General features: G+C 36.6%; 1 protein-coding gene and 1 pseudogene across 1 annotated transcript; both read left to right on the forward strand.

The window, feature by feature from the left end:
• The first annotated feature begins 1,199 nt into the window (after positions 1-1,199).
• Positions 1,200-5,110, forward strand: LOC125470805 (probable carboxylesterase 15). Its single transcript, XM_048570450.1, has 2 exons — positions 1,200-1,928; positions 4,439-5,110. The coding sequence occupies exons 1-2, from the start codon at positions 1,255-1,257 to the stop codon at positions 4,743-4,745; spliced, it is 981 nt and encodes a 326-aa protein (XP_048426407.1). The 5' UTR covers positions 1,200-1,254; the 3' UTR covers positions 4,746-5,110.
• Positions 5,111-10,801: 5,691 nt separating this feature from the next.
• On the forward strand, positions 10,802-19,947 carry LOC125470797 (annotated as a pseudogene).
• Positions 19,948-20,687: the final 740 nt, after the last annotated feature.

Consider the following 20,687-nt stretch of genomic DNA (forward strand, 5'->3'; position numbering starts at 1 on the left):
GTGAAGCTCAATAGCCACATGTGCTCCACGTCATCCAATTCGAGTTGTCCACGTGTTTGACTTGAAAATTCAACGCACGTGAGGGGGCGTGTGAGAATGTGATGGTAAAAGAGTCCCACGTTGGTGAAAGGAGAAACCTTGCAAGAACTTATAAGAGGTTGGGCTACTCCCTATATTGCCAACTGGTTTTATAGTGGAACCTCAACGTTCTTCACCTACAAATACAAGATTGTGGGCAACAAGAAAATGACTTTCAACTCAAAACACGAATTAACGCTCTACGTGAAACCCTTTCGCATCTTTTAGATGAGTTTTTCAGAAACATCCAATGAAGGGACCGACTGGATCGACGGGGCTGGAGTTGTAGAGTCAGTTTGGCTTAGGAGTCTCAACCGACTGGATAGGCGGATATTATCATTGATTCTGTGGCTGACTATTTATCCTAAGTCTTAATCGGTAGAAAGTTTTTGATTCTTTAGCCGAAAGAGGTCATTTTGGGTGTTCTATGACTGGTTACTCCCAAGTTCGGCATACAAATAGCCGAAACACTTTTAAAATTAGGATGCTCATCTCCTTTGAGTATCTTTGTCCTTATAGTTTGATGTTGATTCCGTGGACCTACATTTTCACCAATATAGTTAAGGCTGCCGAACCCTGTGCACATGATCTAGAACATCACAATGATTTAAATAACCTTGTCTTTAGGTTTTCGAACCCAAGACCGAGAATGTTCATTCCTCGGCCACAATCGCTCGATTCAGAAGTTAACTGCGCATTCCATCACCTCACCACATTCAAGTTATTCGCCTAGCTAAGCTAGTTGACGAATTGATACGCCCACATCAGCATTTAAGCCATCGAAAAACATAGTTAACTCAATTACTAAAATTGCATGCCACGTAAGCTTTATAATTTTTAAGAAACTGATGTATATTCACACACATGCTAGCATTTTGATAAGTTTCCAGGAAACTGGTAATTTTCAACCATCCAAGCCAACTTTCTACAGCTACCAAGCTCATTTATATATGGTCCATATTCAAAACAATAAGATAAACCAATGGCCATGCATGCATATGCGACCACCTTCAATAATGTCCCCATTAACTAATTTACAAAATAACCCTCAAATTTCACTCTATCCCCACCACCACCCACCCTCCTCTTTGTCCTCTCTATATATACCCCTAACCATGAGCCATCCTTCTTCACCCTCCATTCCCAATTAACCAAGCCAAAAAGAAGAAGAAGAAAATGGGTTCCCTCCCTCACATAGTAGAAGATTGCTTGGGCGTCCTCCAAGTCTTTAGCGACGGTTCGATCAACCGTTGCTCTTTAACGGACATAAACTTCAACATTCCGGTCATTGATGACGGCTCCGTGGGCTTCAAAGACATCACTTTCGACAAAACACACAGACTTTCCCTTCGTTTATACAAACCCAAATCGACAAACCAAGATTCCAAGCTCCCCGTGGTGTTCTACTTCCACGGTGGCGGCTTCTGTGTTGGCTCACACGTGTGGCCAAACTGCCACAATTGCTGCATCCGCCTGTCGTCGGGGCTCCAGGCCCTTGTGGTATCTCCCGACTATAGGCTCGCTCCAGAGCACAAGCTTCCGGCCGCGATTGACGATGCAGTGAGTGCAGTGGAGTGGCTGCAAAGGGAGGCTTCGGGAGAGAGCACGAATAACTGTGATGCATGGATTCGTGGTACAGCTGACTTCGACCGGGTTTTTGTATTGGGTGACTCTTCAGGTGGGAATATGGCTCACCACCTGGCGGTTCGGTTCGCGACGGGGTCGATCAAGCCGGCTCCGATTAGGGTACGCGGGTTTGTGCTGCTGGCGCCATTTTTTGGTGGGGCGGAAAGGACAAAGTCAGAGGAAGGTCCTTGTGAGGTATTGTTGAGTTTGGAAATACTTGACAGGTATTCCTTCAAAACTTTTCGAGTCTTGTCCTTTTGCTAGTTTTCACATTTAGTGCTCTCCTATCTTTTTCTCTTCTTCATGAGGAAAATGATCTCTTATCTTACAACTTGGTATATGACAATCTCCACATTCAATCTGGATCATATATTTAAGGAACATAATATAACATATATTGTGAGATTTCATATCGTCCATTTATGTATTAATTAATATTCTCTTGTGTGATAATTTCACATTTTTGTCGTCTATTTTGAATTGTATATTCAATCTAAACCTCTCTATCAATAGTTTAGATTCACATAATGTTTTAAATTGTTATTTCAATCAATAGGGAGTGTGCAAATTTGCACTTTAAAATTTTTTTTTCAACATTGTAGAAGTAAGCATGAGATAAGTCAGCCATAATGTTCTACGTCTGCACCTTGATACAAAAAACAAGTCACAATTAATAAGTGCATACAAATATAATTACTTAATTCGGATAATGTGCTTCTTCCGATGTGTACAAGTATTTTTGCTTGATAAAAGTTACACAAACCCTAATTAAGTCAACTCCATGCATGAGACGAAGTTCCATAAACTAATTAATTCCCTTGGTGTCAACTATTTTGTTTTTGTTCTCAAATGGGCTGTTAGCTAGGTGTCCACTTGTTTGTAGAAAAACCCAAAACTTGTATACCCCATTTCTCTTTTAAGAGAAGTTTTTATCTGTACCAGAAGCTTGCGTCTCTTTTACAGAAAGATGAAAAATTATACGTTGCAATTGGCCACCTTGTGAATTTGTAAGAAGGCATTTCTACCTATTCATGAGGATCCATAAAGCAACAAATCATTTTGGTACAACGAAATGGGAATCTCATAGAGTAAATTTTGACTACAATCAAAAGCATCCAAATTAAGGTTTATGAGGGCATTCAATCAAATTTGACTAGGGACATATATGCATTGTGAGATGTTTTGTCAATCATTTAAATGTCATATCCATCTTGACCATAAAAGATGTCGGCACATGTGAATTGCATCGTAATTATTTGTCCTTTCATAAGACAAAGACTATATACTTTTATGGTCTAAAATTAGAGTACATATAAATTATAGGTGATGACTACTAGCTAGAAGACACCTAGGGGAGAAGATGCCCTCCAAATCCCTCTAAAGTTGTTGATGTGAAACTCATTTCTTGTTTACGTGTGCCATGACTTGACCTTGAATGAGTCATCATTTGGTATTGGAGGTGTCCTTATCCAAATAATATCTCAAAGTAATAATTTAAGCTTAATTAGCTTGTGTTTTACGGATTTGGATCCCAATGGGATCCAAATTGTGGGAACCTAAGGATCCTCACATCTTAGCAATTCATTGTGCATCGTGTGGTCATAAATTATTTGATTTTTTATATTTAAAATTAAACACAAATAGTACCTGATGAAAACTGACCGCATGATGTATGATGAATGGAATGGTTAGGATGTGGGGATCCTAAGGATCCCCACAAAGTGGATCAGGAGAGGATCCTCTTCCGTGTTTTACCAACATGGGCAATCCAAAAAATAATAACTATAATCAAAATGATCATAACTTGATTAGATTTAAACACATCAAGTTTAGCATATGAAGAATATCAGTTGGTATTTTTTTAAATAAAAAAAATTCGGAGTTAGAATCTCTTACATTCATGGGAAGAGAAACAAAAATAAATAGTTAAATGGTGATCACTTAGATAGCTTAAAAAAAAAATTGATATAAAGAGTGAGAGCTATTATTACCAAAAAAAAAAGTAGTCATGATGCACTCATCTATAGTAAGAAAACTAAGAAGAGCGTGATGATTATTTCAGTGTTTATAACAATTAACGAAAAGAATTTCTAAAATTTTTGTTTCTTAACAGAAAAAGAAGAGAGATTCAAACTTAGTACTTTTTTCAACATCAGAAAAACAAATACTGTGGTTTTGACAATTATTGAAGATACTTTGATTTGATTTGTGTGGTATAAACATATGGAACATTGCTACTTACCATGCACGAATAATGATCAAACTTTGAGTTTCTTTTCAAACGTGTAAGATAGTGCTTAATCCAATATAAGCATGACCAACTAACCCGAAATGACTATGATATAAAGCTAGATAACCTTGATATCAGGATAACAAGCAAGTCTAATTATCGTGTAAGTAGTGCTTAATCCAATGTGAGTATGACCTTTGCACACCAAAAATGATTAAGATAGTGCCATATCCATTATCTTTTTTTTTAAATCAAGCAATATTCCTTGTCATATTCCCTTAACCAATGCATTACTGATGGTTCTAATATTGTACACGTATTTGACTCTGGATCCGAAATAAATTTACAAGAGAACATTTTTGTGATCATTTATCTTTTTTGATTAACATTATTCCTTCTCGTATTATTCCCACGTAAAAGATTTGATATGCATCATATTAGGATCCCTGTTCGATTTATATGAAATTAATTTGATATCTATGTTAACTGTTATAATTCATGCAGGTTTTGGAGGCTTTCGATGCCAGTAGGAGAAACCAGAGACCATCCAATGGTCAACCCATTTGGACCAAACAGTCCAAACCTTGAGAAGGTGGCCCTTGATCCCATCTTGGTTATCGTGGGTGGCAATGAACTGTTGAAAGATAGGGTGGAGAGCTACTGGAGAAAGTTAAAAGATTTGGGAAAGAAAATTGAGTATGTCGAATTTGAAGGAGAGCAACATGGTTTTTTAACTAATGATCCATACTCAGAAGTCTCAAATGAAGCTTTGCAAATTATTAAAAGATTTATGACCGAAAACTCCAACTGATTAAGGCACCATCTGTATGCATGCATGTGATATTGTTGGAAGTGTTTCCAGCTCTTTAATTTATTCTGAAGTGTTTGAGCTTGTATGTTTGTATGCAAGAATTTGTAGGTGTAGCTAGCAACTTGCTTTTTCTGAATATGAGCAAGCAATAAGTATTAATATTTATCATGAAAAGTTGTATGTATGTATGTATTTATGTTTTATGTTGTATGTTATGGGAGTAAATAATGAGTAATAATTCCCTGTAGAGACTGGTACGATTCAATTCAACACTTTGTTCGTTAGGGTTTGATTGTGTCGTAGCTCTATGATTGGGATTAGGTTTATCGTTGGATGAACTGCATTGCTAATATTGACCCTAAAAAGGAAACGGTAGGTATAGCTAGTCCGTGAACAACTAACCATCACACTGCTTAAAATTATCATGCTTGGTCCACATAGAAAAAAAACCTAAACGGTTTAAGCCTAGGATCAGGAATTTTGTCAGAAACAAGGCTAATAACTAGAGGGCAATGGTCTTTCTTTCAGAACCTTAGCCAAGTAATCACCATCTCTGGCTGACTCTCTTTTAATTGGTGATGTTAGCAAAACAGCCTTAGTAGAAACTGCTACAAGGTACAAAAGTTACTTGAGGGACTAAGAGGAGCCAACAGACCACAAAGCAAGCAAGAAGGAGAGTCTAGAAAAGGCGAGGCAAGGGGCTCTTCTAGGACGATTGTGTCCATGATCTAGTAATCTAAGCCTTGCTTCTTCTGGTCGGCCCGTATTAGCCTGTGCTTTATTACAGGTAGTCATTCCTCCTGTTTCTTTAGTCTTTTCAATGGTACCTGAATCTTAAGTCGCGGCATGTCTTGCTGTAAGGGAGTTTTTTTTTATTGTCAATCTAGTGTTAAGGTAATCCATTAAGGAAACAGGGGTAGTATTATAAAGGGCTAATCAAATTTTTTTTCCTCATTTTTTGCATGAGTTTGTTAACGTAAGTTACTAGGGAGAGGATAAATCGTTTCCTTCTTTCACTATTAGTTGATCTAAAGGCTTTATGATTTGTTAACTATTTGCTTCAAAAAGATAGCGTTAAGAAAATTAGGGCATACATTATGGATACCTTCCTAAAGTCTGGTTCCCTTAAACTATCACAAAGGATCGTATAGCCAACCGTTGTGACCGGCTTCGTGAGACTATTCGGTCTACACATGGCTAAGCTCTATGGCCCTTCTTCACTCACTCCCAAAACTAGGCTTCTATACGATGATTGAAAGAGCCATTCTTGTCTTGTAAGTTGAGGAAGAAGGGTGTTATCATCTTACAAGTCTTATCATTTTAAATTATAATTTTCTTTCAGAAATTCGACAGTAGGAGAGCTTTATTCATGGTTTGAAAATTACACGACTTAGTATTATGATCTAATAGTATTATTCTCTACTTTCTTCCCGAATTTAAATAGTATTATTCTCTATTTTGTAAGTGTTAGCATTAGGTTTGACTCTGTAAATTGCAAGTTAAATACCAAATTATTATGACTGAACTATTGTGTAGCTTAGCCTAAAGTTATCACCTTTTAATATAAATATATCATTATATAAAATAATAAAAAGACAAATGGGAGATATAAGGCCTGACCCCAACTATATAATCTTTAACTATAATAGTGTACTGAATATTATTTGAAAGGCATCTCAAACAATTAAAATTAAAGAAAGTTGAGGTTGCACCATAAAATCAATTAACAATATGAAAAATAACTCAACTTATATAAGGTCTCTTGTCTCATCAATGTGAGATTCAATGTCAACACAAATAAATCAGCACATGTTAAAACAAACCGAGCTAACGCTTTCATTTTAAATATTTCATGACTGTATATAAATGTGATAAAATTGGTTTTCAAATAAAAGAAATTTATTCTTAAGTTACAGTCAACAAGATTTATACGTAAGTTAACCCAAACATTATACGATTGCATATGTTAAGTTAGTGTTACATGATCAAGATTAATATTTGACATGGATACAAGCTATCATGGTCCCTTAATTGGTTCAATATTTCCCTTGTTGTAGTCCCTTTACAAAGAAAACGAAATCAAGACGGACTACTTATCCCTTTGATTAAACAATAATAAACGTCCCTGTCCATAACTTTTAGACCAAACTCACTCAAATCAAACCTTTCGTATGAGATTTTGGTATACTCATCTAATATTTTGCTTTTATGCTAAATTATGAAATTGTTCATTGTCTGGTTATGAGGATCCTTCTGAGAAGATTCAGTGGGTCCATAATTATCAATCCATGCCATGCCTTGGATTAGGGCTTGTATATTATATTGATCAACTACAAATTGAGCCTTATCTTATTGACCAGAGAAAAAATATATAACTATCCACATTCCCATTTCCCCCCTATTTTTAAAGATTAACGTCTCGCATGCAACGCGATTTCCTTTTGGTTTACACATTGCTGGTTGCTTTGACAAGACGTTCGGAAATGCTTCTTTACAAAGTACTATGTAAAGTACTTTACTAATCGAATTTTATTATGGGTTTAGTACTTTACTAATCGAATTTATTAATATAAAAATACTTTTCACTTTTATGTTAATCATAGTCACAAGTATTTCGGAATTAGGTCGGTTTTATCCTTAAAGTATGAAATATTTTATTCTCGATTTGGCATGTCCAGTGCCATTTTTCTGTAGTGAGATTAATGCGGTGCACGAGGCATCCTAACCACTATAACATTCTATGGATTGGGTTACTTGGGAGGCTCTTGACCTAAGTGGCAAAGCATAGATGGGTTGCTAGAGAAAGACGACAAAGGTATCTCCAACTATTTCAACAAAAAAATTGATTGACGCTAGGACTCATGGATCGTCCGCTTTTGATAGCAAGATAAAGTTAAAGCATTCAATTCAAAATTAATCGTCGGTAAATATTAGACTTAATATTTTAACGTGTCCGCTTTCGACAACAAGATAAATTTAAAATACCCAATTCAAAACCAATCGTCAACAAATATTAGACACACTATTTCAGCGTGTATAAAAAAAGACTTCAATGAAAAATGTGATGCAAAATAACTGAACTGTTAATTGACGATGGTAACTCCTTGCCAAATGAAACAAATCCTATAATACTCATAGGGTAGCAGGCAGAAGAAAAGCCACTTTAGGTTGAGGTTGCATACTTGGATAGGGTAGTAGAAGGGCGAACTTTATATAAGGTAACGTTAATTATAATGGGATAGTGCAGGCCAAAATTTGATAGTCATCAAAACCAAAAAAACATTAATCAAAGAGATTATATAAGATATATTGTAATATAAAACAGAACATGATTCATTTGATTTCCAACCACCGAAGAAAATGCCTTATCAAGACTAAACCCATAATAAAATTATTTTCATGTAGTTAAGAGTATTTATTCATATAGTTGATGTTCTGTGTTGACCAGAGAAAATTATATAACTATCCACATTCTCATTTCCCCCCTATTTTTAAAGATTAATGTGTCTCGCATGCAACGCGATTTCCTTTTGGTTCATACACTGCTCGTTGCTTTGAAAAGACGTTTGGAAATGCTTCTTTACAAACCCTTCTTACCTTTTTGTGAAATTGACTTACTAACAGTCAGTATAAATTGTGATTGAATAGATGGGTTTAGGTTGGCAATCGACCGATGACAACCCACTAGATAGACAATTTTTCAGAAGCAATCAGTGAAGGCAACCGACTGGATCGACAGGGTTAGAGCTGGAGAGTCAGTTTGCCTTAGAAGTCTCAATTGACTAAATAGTTAGGGATTATCTTTGATTTTGTGGTTGACTATTTATCCTATGTCTCAGTCGGCGAAAAGTCTTTGATTCTTTAGCTAAAAAGGTCACTTCATTAGCCTTCTTGGCGAAGTTCGGTGTTCTATGATTGGTTACTCTCAGGTTATATTCAGAGTTCGGCACATACACAGCCGAACCACTTTTATGATTACAACACTCATCTCCTTTAGGTAGCTTTATCCACACAGTTTGACACCGATTCGGCATACCTATATTTTCACCAATATAGTTGAGGTTGTCAAACCTAGTTTACAAGAACCAAAACTTCACAATGATTTAAATAACTTTGCCTCTACAGGTGCTCGATTCAGAAGTTAACAGCACATTCCATCACATCACCACATTCAAGTTATTCGCCTATCCAAGCTCGACAGCGAATTGGTACGCCCACATCAACATTTAAGCCACCTCCTAATTACTTGACTTGCATGCTATGTAAGCTTTGTAATTTTTAAGATTAACAAATATATATTCCATGCATGCTAGCAATCTGATAAATTTCCATGCAACTGGTAATTTTCAACCATCCAAAGCCAACTTTCTTCAGCTACCCAAGGTCATCTATTATGGTCCATATTCAAAACAATAAGATAAACCAGTGGCTATGTATGCCTATGCGACCACCTTCAATAATGTCCCCATTAACTACGATTTATAAAAGGGGTTTTTGAACTTTAATCCTTTAAGAAGATTAAAATTAAAAAAAAACCAGGTGTGACATCCCACATCGCCCAGGGGAGTGATCCTTAAATGTATATTCTCATCCCTACCTAGCACGAGGCCTTTTGGGAGCTCACTGGCTTCGGGTTCCATAGGAACTCCGAAGTTAAGCGAGTAGCGCGCGAGAGCATTCCCAGATGGGTGACCCATCGGGAAGTTCTCGTGTGAGTTCCCAGAAACAAAACCGTGAGGCGTGGTCGGGGCCCAAAGCGGACAATATCGTGCTACAGTGGTGGAGCGGGCCCGGGAAGTGGTGCGCCTCAGGCCGGGATGTGACAATTTGGTATCAGAGCCTAACCCTGGTCGCGAGTGTGCCGACGAGGACGTCGGGCCCCTAAGGGGGGTGGATTGTGACATCCCACATCGCCCAGGGGAATGATCCTTAAATGTATATTCTCATCCCTACCTAGCACGAGGCCTTTTGGGAGCTCACTGGCTTCGGATTCCATAGGAACTCTGAAGTTAAGCGAGTAGCGCGCGAGAGCATTCCCAGGATGGGTGACCCATCGGGAAGTTCTCATATGAGTTCCCAGAAACAAAATCGTGAGGGCGTGGTCGGGGCCCAAAGCGGACAATATCGTGCTACGGTGGTGGAGCGGGCTCGGGAAGTGGTGCGCCCTGGGCCGGGATGTGACACCTGGTGTTAGATTGAATATTGATTTTAGTCCCTAATGTGTCCTTAATTCAAAATAATCAATGTGCATTTTATTTAATGTCTCCCATTAAATATTTAAATTTATTAATACACAAATTTTAATTTATTTTTTGACCAAAAAAGAGTTTTTTAATTTATTAATTTTATTTAACATCCTTCAAACTTGAAAGACTCAATTAATGTACCTAAATGTTAGTATTGAAATATATTATATTGAACTAATATATTTAAATGTTAGTACCGAAATATATACACCAAAATGTATTAATATTAAATTAATGTACCTAAATGTGTGTACCGAAATGTTAGTACCGAAAATGTATTAAATTGAATTAATGTACCTAAATGTTTGTATCGAAATGCATGTAGCGAAATGTGTGTACCTAAATATATGCACCGAAATGTATTATAATGAATTTAATATATCTAAATGAAGAAGATAAAGCACATATAAATATATTGTATAACAAAAATTAGTTTATCTAAATGTTCACAACAAAATATATTACGATGAATGAAATGAAAATAAAAATTATAATGAAATAAAATTAATACACTAACAATTAGCAAGAAAAAGATAAATAATTAAAACATCAAAATATAATTAATAAATGAGGTTATTAATGTATCAAGGGACTAAAATTAGATTTTGATCTTACTCATGGTTTTAATCAAAAAGTCATCTTTGCCAAGGATTAAAATGAAGTTTTCTATTTATAAAATAACCTTCAAATTTCATACTATCCTTACCACCACCCATCCTCCTCTTTGTCCTCTCTATATATACCCCCCAACCATCAGCCATCCTTCTTCGCCCTCCATTTCCAATTAACCAAACCCAAAAGAAGAAGAAAATGGGTTCCATCCCTCACATAGTAGAAGATTGCATGGGCGTCCTCCAAGTTTAGCGACGGTTCGGTCAACCGTTGCTCTTTAACGGACATAAACTTCAACATTCCCGTCATTGATGACGGCTCCGTGGGCTTCAAAGACATCACTTTCGACCAAAAAAACAAACTTTCCCTTCGTTTATACAAACCCAAATCAACAAACCAGGATTCTAAGCTCCCCGTTGTGTTCTACTTCCACGGTGGCAGCTTCTGCCTTGGCTCACACGAGTGGCCAAACTACCACAATTGCTGCATCCGCCTGTTGTCAGTATTAAGGGCAATATTGTAAACTCATATTCTAGGGATAATACTTAGAGGTTAAGGAAACTATTAATTTGTTATGATAAGATTTCTTTTAGTTAGAAAGTTGTTACTGTACAGCTGACAAAGTTGTTACTGTATAGTTGACTTTCATAGCTTGTATATATACTCAAAGTGTAACATTATTTCATTTTGTGAAATGGAAATACATTTTTCTAATATGGTATCACCCGCCGACGTCTCACGACCTCTCTCTTCGATCCAAAATTCTCCCGCTTCTTTCTGTGAGCTTCTCTCTTCAATTCTTGCAGATTGATTGATCTTCTCTCTGATCTTGATTGTTTCTGTGATTTCTCAAGTCTTCTTCTCTGGCCATGGAGACATCTGCCTCTCATTCATCAGAATTGGATTCTCAAGTTCTTCCTTTAGCTACACCCTCAAACCCTAATTCTTCGATTTCTGCATCCATTACAATTCAGAACATCAGATCTATGGTTCCAATTAAGCTCACCACTACCAATTACCTGACATGGAGTGATCTCTTTGCTTCAATTTTTCGTCAGTATAATCTCATGGGTCTGATTGATGGATCCTCACCGACACCGCCTCAATTTCTCACTAATTCTTCTGGCATTCATAGTCTTAATTCGGCGTATGTTGCTTGGTTTGAGAATGATCAAAACAATCGCATCTGGATCAATTTAATTCTTTTTGAATCCCTAGTTCCCTATATTGTTGGAGTATGCTCAGCTCAAGAACTTTGGCTAAATTGGAATCGCATCTTACAGCTACCTCACATTCTCACATCCACGAACTTTGATCTCGTCTTCACAATCTAACCAAAGGTGATCTGACTGCTGCTTAATATAGAAATCACCGATGCTCTTGCCAATGTTGGAGCTCCCATTGAAGATTCTGAATTAATTTATATTATTCTCCATGGATTACCTCCATATTTTGATTCTTGTGTGGATGCAATTTAGTTTCACCTCGGTTCCATGAGAATGGATGAGTTACAAGGTCTGTTACTCAACAAAGAGATCCAATTGAATAATCGAACTAAAAGTGCACCGGCATCATCCTTTCAGGCATACAACACCTCTACTGGTATTCTTCCTTTGCTTGTCAATTCTAACTCTCAAGGATATGTTGCTCAGAATTCATCTACTTTCAACACTAAAAGTCGTGGAATGGATCAAAATTTCAATCGAGTCAACTACAACAATCGTGGAAATTTCAAGACAAATAATCATCAGAGATTCAATAATTACAATCATGGCAACAATCAGCGTTACAATCGTGGAGCTTGGAACAATTTTTCCTCATCCAACATGAAACTTCCTTATTAAGTTTGTCGCCAATTTGATCATCAAGCTTTTGATTGCCCTCATCGCATATATCCTCACTACAGCGGCAAGTCATCTCAATCTACCTTGGTTACCAGCACTTCTAATTATTCTCCTACATGGCTTGTTGACTCTGGTGCAACCTCCCACATGACCAACAATTATGCCACTCTCCAGAATCCTGAAGCTTACACAGACCCTGAACAAGTGTACAGTGATGATGGCAAAGGTTTACCTATCACTCACTTTGGTTTTTCTACTTTAAATACTTCACATAGCAGTTTTACACTAAAAAAATGTGTTATATGTGCCTGATTTGAAACATAACCTCCTCTCTGCCAATCACTTTTTAATTGATAACTACTATTTCATGCATTTTATCCTTCTCACTTCACTATGAAGGATCTTTATTCGAGGAGGATGCATTTTAAAGGTCTTGTTAAGCATGGTTTCTATCCATTTCATCTTTCTTCTCATACTGATGACAAGCATAAAGCACTCACTGCTACCGTGAAAGCGTCAAGAAATCTTTGGCATAAACGGTTGGGACACCCTTCTGTCAAGATTATCAATAAACTTGCATCTCAATCCTATATCTCAGTTTTATAGAATACAAATAAATCCTTTTGCTCAGATTGGGCATTAGGAAAATGTTCTAGACTGCCATTTCTATCCACTACATGTACCACAAAGAAACCATTATAAATCATCCATACAAATGTTTGGGGACCCTTACCTATGGTCTCTCAAGATGGTTTTAGGTACTATGTCATATTTGTGGATGACTTTACCAGATATTATTGGTTTTATCCTTTGAGATGCAAATCTGATGTACTATCCACCTTTATGCAATATATATCTCTGGTTGAGAATATTTTGTGCACCAAAATTATTGCTTTGAAATCTGATTCTGGTGGTGAATTCATAAGTACTCTATTTTCTAATTTATTGGCTGGGCATGGTATTCAACATCAACTTTCTTGTCCATACACCCCAGAACAAAATGGGTGCGCAAAACGTAAACACAAACACCTTGTGGAAACTATCAAGGCTCTTTTGGCAGCATCCAAAGTCCCTCATCTATATTAGGTTGAAGCCTTTGGAGCAACAATCTATCTCATCAATAGATTGCCTACAATGTCTCGATCTTCAGCTTGGGAGTCTCTCTCCAAGAAAGTTCCTAACTATGCAACACTGAAAGTCTTTGGCTACTTATGTTTCCCATGGTTAAACCCTTATACCTCCTCTAAGTTGGAACCTAAGAATAAGTATTATGTTTTCTTGAACTACAGTCTTAACCATAAGGGGTAAAAATGTCTTGATCCAGTCACAGAAAGAATTTATATTTCTCGGCATGTTTTATTTGATGAGTGCAATTTTCCATTCCATCAAGTTCACCATTCTTCACCTATTTCCTATACTCAATCTCCCACAACATCTTTTTCCATACCCAGCCTTAACCTTTAAATCCATTCCTTCTCATATCTCTCAAATATTCAATACAACCACTGCAGCATCCTCACCCACATCCCAACCTATATCACAACCTGCAGCTCAATCAAATCCAACTCCCCTCCCTATACCTCAATCAGATCCAAAAACTTCATCTAGTGATCCTTCCCCACTACCACTCATCATCCATACCATGCAAACACGATCTAAGTCCAGCATAATCAAACCTAAAGCTCTCACTGCAACTAAACATCCACTACCTTCTCATTTGTCGCTTAATTATATTCCCACAACATATATCCAGGCCTCCAAACACCAACATTGGCGCCATGCAATACAGGAAAAGTTTAATGCTCTCCTCAACACTAGCACATGGTCTCTGGTTCCCCATAACTCATCTCAGAACATAGTAGGTTGCAAGTAGGTTTTCTGGATTAAACAAAAGCCTGATGGATTTATCGATCGTAATAAGGCCTGGCTTGTTGCAAAAGGCTTCCATCAACAGGAAGGCCTTGATTACACTGAAACGTTTAGCCCTGTGGCTAAACGTATGACAACCAGATTCTCACTCTCTTGCTGCCCAATTTGACTGGTTTTTAAATCAACTTGATGCCAACATTTGCACGGCACTCTCTCTCAATCTATTTTCATGCAGCAGCCTCCTGGATTGCAGACTCTACAAAACCAAATCATGTGTGCTAACTACATAAATCTTTATATGGCCTAAAATAGGCTCTCCGAGCCTGGTATGACAAATTACATGATGCTCTTCATTCCCTAGGATTTGTTGGCTCTCAAAGTGATCACTTTCTTTTTTGTCAAAAAAGATCATACATTGGTGTTCATTATAGTTTATGTGGACAATATTCTGGTCACTGGTCCTTCATCTGTAGCTTGTCAAGATGTGATCAAACAGCTCAGCACTATGTTTCCCATTAAAGATCATGGAGCTTGCACTACTTTCTTGGGATCGAGGTAAAAAGGTCTTCCACCAGTATTTTCATATCTCAGACCAAATACGTTTTAGACCTGTTAACTAAGGCCAAAATGGTTGGAGCTAAACCCTGCAGTACACCACTTAGCACCTCCAACCTTGATCATGATTCTCCTCTCATTCATAATGTTTCTGAGTATCGATCCTTGGTTGGTGCTCTCCAATATTTAACATGGACAAGACCATATCTCAGCTTTGCCGTTAATCTTGTTTGTCAATTCATACATACTCCAAGAGTTTCCCATCTCCAAGCTATCAAGAGAATACTTAGATATCTCAAAGGTACCATTCATCTTGGCCTCTGGTTTTCTAAATGCTCCACTAATCCCTGCATCAAAGCCTTCTCCAATGCTGACTAGGCCAATTGTGATTTGGATAGGCGATCCACTGGAGGTTATTTTATCTTTCAAGGAAATTCAATCATAAGTTGGAGTGCTAAAAAGCAACCAACTGTAGCTCTTTCATCAACAAAGGCAGAGTATCGGTCCCTTGCAACCACTGCATCTGAAATAACCTGGATCTGTAAATTGCTAGTTGATATTGGTTATTGTCTGCCTTGCTTTCTCTAACTTTGGTGCGAAAATGTCTCAACCATGTCCCTAACCAAGCAAGTCTCTCTTCACTACATTTGTACACAAGATCAAGTCACTGATACATGCACCAATTCTCTCTCTAAATCCAGATTTCTGTTTCTTCAAGACAAACTTCAACTTTGAGTTCCACAGTTTCGTTTGAGGGGGGATATTAAGGGCAATATTGTAAACTCATCTTCTAGGAATAATACTTAGAGGTTAAGGAAACTATTAGTTTGTTATGATAAGATTTCCTTTAGTTAGAAAGGTGTTGCTGTACAGCTGGCTTTCATAGCTTGTATATATACACAAAGTGTAACTTTAATTCGTTTTGTGAAATGGAAATACCTTTTCCTAATAGTCAGGGCTCCAGGCCCTTGTGGTGTCTCCCGACTATAGGCTCGCTCCAGAGCGCAAGCTTCCAGCCGCAATTGACGATGCAACGAGTGCGGTGGAGTGGCTGCTGAGGGAGGCTTTGGGTGAGAGCACGAATAACTGCGAAGCATGGATTGGCCGTACGGCTGACTTCGACCGCGTGTTTGTATTGGGTGACTCTTCAGGTGGGAATATGGCTCGCGATGGGGTCGGTCCAGCTGGCTCCAATTAGGGTACGCGGGTTTGTACTGCTGGCACCATTTTTTGGTGGGTTGGAGAGGACAAAGTCTGAGGAGGGTCCTTGTAAGGCAACGCTGAGTTTGGAAATACTTGACAGGTATTCCTTCATAACTTTTCGAGCTTGTCCTTTGCTATTTTGCACATTAGTGCTCTCTTCTCTTTTTTCTCTTCTTTTCGAGGAAAATGATCTCGTCTTACCACATGGTATGTGACAATCTGCACCTTCATATATTTAAGGAACATAATATAACATATATTGTGAGAAACATTTTTCATATCATTCATTTTTGTACTAATATTCTCTTTGGCATTTTTGTCGTCTATTTTGTAAAGTATATGTAAGAGTAAATTAAATACCTTTAAATCATGAACGCAACGATCAAACAACTAAATTACAATCTCATAATCAAATACTAATGTTAATATCACCCAACTAAACTAATCAAAGAATGATATACCTGCGGACATGCCGGTGGAAGAAGAAGCTATACCAGCCGACACACAAAGCCTTCTACTCTCTGCAAAACTCAATGCCCTCCCAAGAATAGGCAATTGGTACAAATCAAAAGCGTTATTTGTGAGAGCAGGGGCTTGTGGTATTATACTAAAACATACGGATTTCCCTATAACCTACAATGAATGGACACAGACACGGACACGAGGATACGACACGATAAGACACGGGAATACGTTAAATTTCTAAAAACTAAGACACGATACGGCATGGATACGGTAATTTATATAATACATATATATTTAAAAAATATATTTTAAATAACAATAAAAAAATTAATTACTCAAAATTTAATTTATATTATTCAAACTCTCAAAAAGAAAGGATGGCTGTGGTGTAAATTCGGTGGGCTATGTAGTTTTGGGCTTTAGTCTCATTTAAACCCTAAAATAATAAAATAATAATAATAATAATAATAATAATAATAATAATAATAATAATGTGGTGTCGTTTTTTACTACAGAAACAAATAGCATGTCGACCCAGCAGTCATCTTCTTCGCGAAGCCTCCTCCACTAGATCAGGGCGTCTCCGTGCGACGCCTTCCTCCATCAAATTGCGTCATCTTCTTTGCGAGGTGTCCTTCCACCAGATTGCGTCATGGTGCAGATATCCGTATCTAGACAGTCGGATACCTGTATCTAAACCGTCGGATACCCATATCCATCTGTCAAACGCCGTATCTGTTGATCCAGATACGTATCCAATGCGTATCCGACCGTATCAGAGGTGTATCATGTCCATTTGCGTATCTGACACGCAATACGCGGCCGATGTGCCGTGTCTGTGCATCGTAGCCTATAACACTCCTACAAGGAATTTGACACAAAATCCTTATACAAATATGAGTTATATATTTGAGCAAATACCAAAGTCCCAATTCCAATATAATTGACAATTCTATTATTTACATTAAGACTTCTTTATAACAATTCGAAATACTCAAGGATTATCACACAACTTGTAAGAATCATACTCATACTGTAACAGTATATTCAATCAAAACCTCTTGCATTAATAGTTTAGATTAGCATAATGCTTTAAATTGTTATTTGAATCAATAGGAGTCAAGATTTGCACTTCGAACCTTTTTTCAACATTGCAGTAAGCATGAGATAAGTCAACCATATTTGTTCTACTTCTGCACCTTGATACAAAAAAGAAGTCACAACTAATAAGCGCACAGAAATTGGCACACTATCTAATTTCAATTCGGATAATGCTTCTTCCGATGTCACTACAAGAATAATGATTATTAGGCACGGTAGATTAGAGGTGGATATAAAGAAGCTCGCGTTCCTGGTAAAAGTTACACAAACTCTAATTAAGTAATTCGGATTATTTTTTTAAGAGAAGTTTTTATATGTACTAGAAGCTCGCGCTCCTTTTACAGATCTATGAAAAATTATAGGATGCAATGGGCCACCCTTTGAATTTGTAAGAAGGCATTTCTACCTATTCACGAGGATCTATAAAGCAACAAATCTTTTTGGTACGAAGAAATGGGAATCTCATAGAGTAAAATTTGACTACAATCAAAAGCATCCAAATTAAGGTTTATGAGGGCATTCAATCATTTAAATGTCATATCCATCTTGACCATGAAAGATGTGGCCACATGTGAATTGCATCGTAATTATTTGTCCTTTCATAAGACAAAAGACTATACTTTTATGGTCTAAAGTTAGACTACATATGTTGATATCTTCTAGATAAATTATAGGTGATGACTACTAGAAGACACCTAAATAGGGGAGAAGATGCCCTCCAAATCCCTCTGAAGTTGATGACGTGAAACGCATTTCTTCTTTACGTGTCAAATGACTTGACCTTGAATGGTCATCATTTAATATTGGAGGCGTCTTTATCCAAATAATATCTGAAAATAATAATTTAAGCTTAATTAGCTCGTGTTTTAACCAACATGGGCAATTCAAAAACTAATAACTATAATCAAAATAATCACAACTAATTAGATTTAAACACGTCAAGTTTAGTATATAAAATCAGTTGGTATTTTTTTTTTTTTTAAACAAAGAAAATTTGCACTTAGAACCTCTTACAGTTATAGAAAGAGAGACAACAATAAAAAGTGGGTGATGACTTTGATAGCTAAAGAAATTTGGAGATAAAAAAATGGGAGCTATATATTATTGCCGAGAAAAGAGTCTTGATGCACTCATAACACAAAGAAGGGAGAAGCATGATAATTATTTCAGAGTGCTTATAACAATTAACGAAAAAATGAATACCGTGGTTTTGACAATTATTCAAGATGCTTTGATATAATTTTGTGCGCTATGGACATGTGCGATATTGCTAGTTACCATGCATGAATAATGATCAAACTTTGAGTTTCTTTTCAAACGCGTAAGATAGTGCTAAATCCATTCCAAGCATGACCAACGAACCGGAAATGATTATGATATAAAGCTAGATAACCTTGATATTAGGATAACAAGCAAGTCTAATATCGCGTAAGTAGTGCTTAATCCAATATATGAGTATGACCTTTCACACCAAAACTGATTAAGATAGTGCCATATCCAGTGTCCTTTATTTTTTTTTATCAAACCATGTTCCTTATCATATTCCCTTAACCAATGCATTATTTGATGGTTCTAATATGTACACGTATGTTTAAAAAAAAAAAATGTATACGTATTTGACTCTGGACACAAAAATAAATTTACAAGAGCCTTTAGGACATTTTTATGATCATTTTTCTTTTTTGGTTAACAATATTAGTTCTAGTATCATTCATTTGATATGATCATTTTAAGATCCCTGTTCGACTTATATGAAATTAGTTTGATATCTATGTTAACTGTTATAATTCGTGCAGATTTTGGAGGCTTTCAATGCCAGTAGAAGAAACCAGAGACCATCCAATGGTCAACCCGTTTGGACCAAACAGTCCAAACCTTGAGAAGGTGGCCCTTGATTCCATCTTGGTATCGTGGGTGGCAATGAACTGTTGAAAGATAGGGAGGAGAGCTACTGGAGAAAGTTAAAAGATTTGGGAAAGAAAATTGAGTGTGTCGAATTTGAGGGCGAGCAACGTGGTTTTTTAATGAATGATCCATACTCAGAAGTCTCAGATGAAGCTTTGCAAGTTATTAAAAGATTTATGACCGAAAACTCCAACTGATTAAGGCATCATCTGCATGCATGCATGTGATATTATTGGAAGTGTTTCCAGATCTTTAATTTATTCTGAAGCGTTTGAGCATGTACGTTTGTATGCAAGAATTTGTAGATGCAGCTAGCAAACTTGCTTTTTTCGAATATGAGCAAGCCATAAGTATTAATATTTATAGTGAAAAGTTGTATGTATGTATACCGTAAGAGGGAGCTTTACATGATTTGAAAAATACATGACTTAATGTTACAGTATTACTCTCTATTTTATAGTGTTAGGATTAGGTTGGATTCTGTAAATTCCAATTTTTGGGCATAAATTGCAAGTTAAATACCAAATTATTATGGCTAAACAATTGTATAGCTTAGCCTAAATTTGTCACCTCTTAATATAAATATATCATTATATAAAATAACAAAAAGACAAACAAGAGACATAAGGCCTAACCCCAACTATAATTTTTAACTATAAGAGCGTCCTGAATATTATTAGAAGGACATGTCAACTATTAAAATTGAAGAAAGTTAAAATTACACTATAAAACCAATCAGTAATATGGGGAATAGCTCAAGTTACTTATAAGCTCATGTAAGGTCATTTCTCTCATCAATGTGAAATTCAGTCTAAAAAAAATAAGCCAGTACAAGATAAAACAAACCGATCAAAGGTTTGATTTTAAATATTTCATGACTGTATATGAGTGCTAAAATTGGTTTTGAAATAAAAAAAAATTTATTCTTAAGTTACAATTCACAAGATTTATACGTAAATTAACCCACATATTGTATAATTGCATATGTTAAAGTGAGTTATATTACATGATCAAGATTAATATTTGACATGGATACAAGCTGCTAATATGGCCCTTTAGTTGGTTCCATATTTACTTTATTAGAGTCCTTTTACAAAGAAAACGAAATCGAGACAGACTTTATTATCCCTTTGATTAAACAA

This window comes from the organism of the source record quoted next, unplaced genomic scaffold (assembly GCF_019419815.1).
Source record: "Pyrus x bretschneideri cultivar Hongxiangsu unplaced genomic scaffold, Pyrus_bretschneideri_v1 Contig53, whole genome shotgun sequence".
Classification (NCBI taxonomy): domain Eukaryota; kingdom Viridiplantae; phylum Streptophyta; class Magnoliopsida; order Rosales; family Rosaceae; genus Pyrus; species Pyrus x bretschneideri.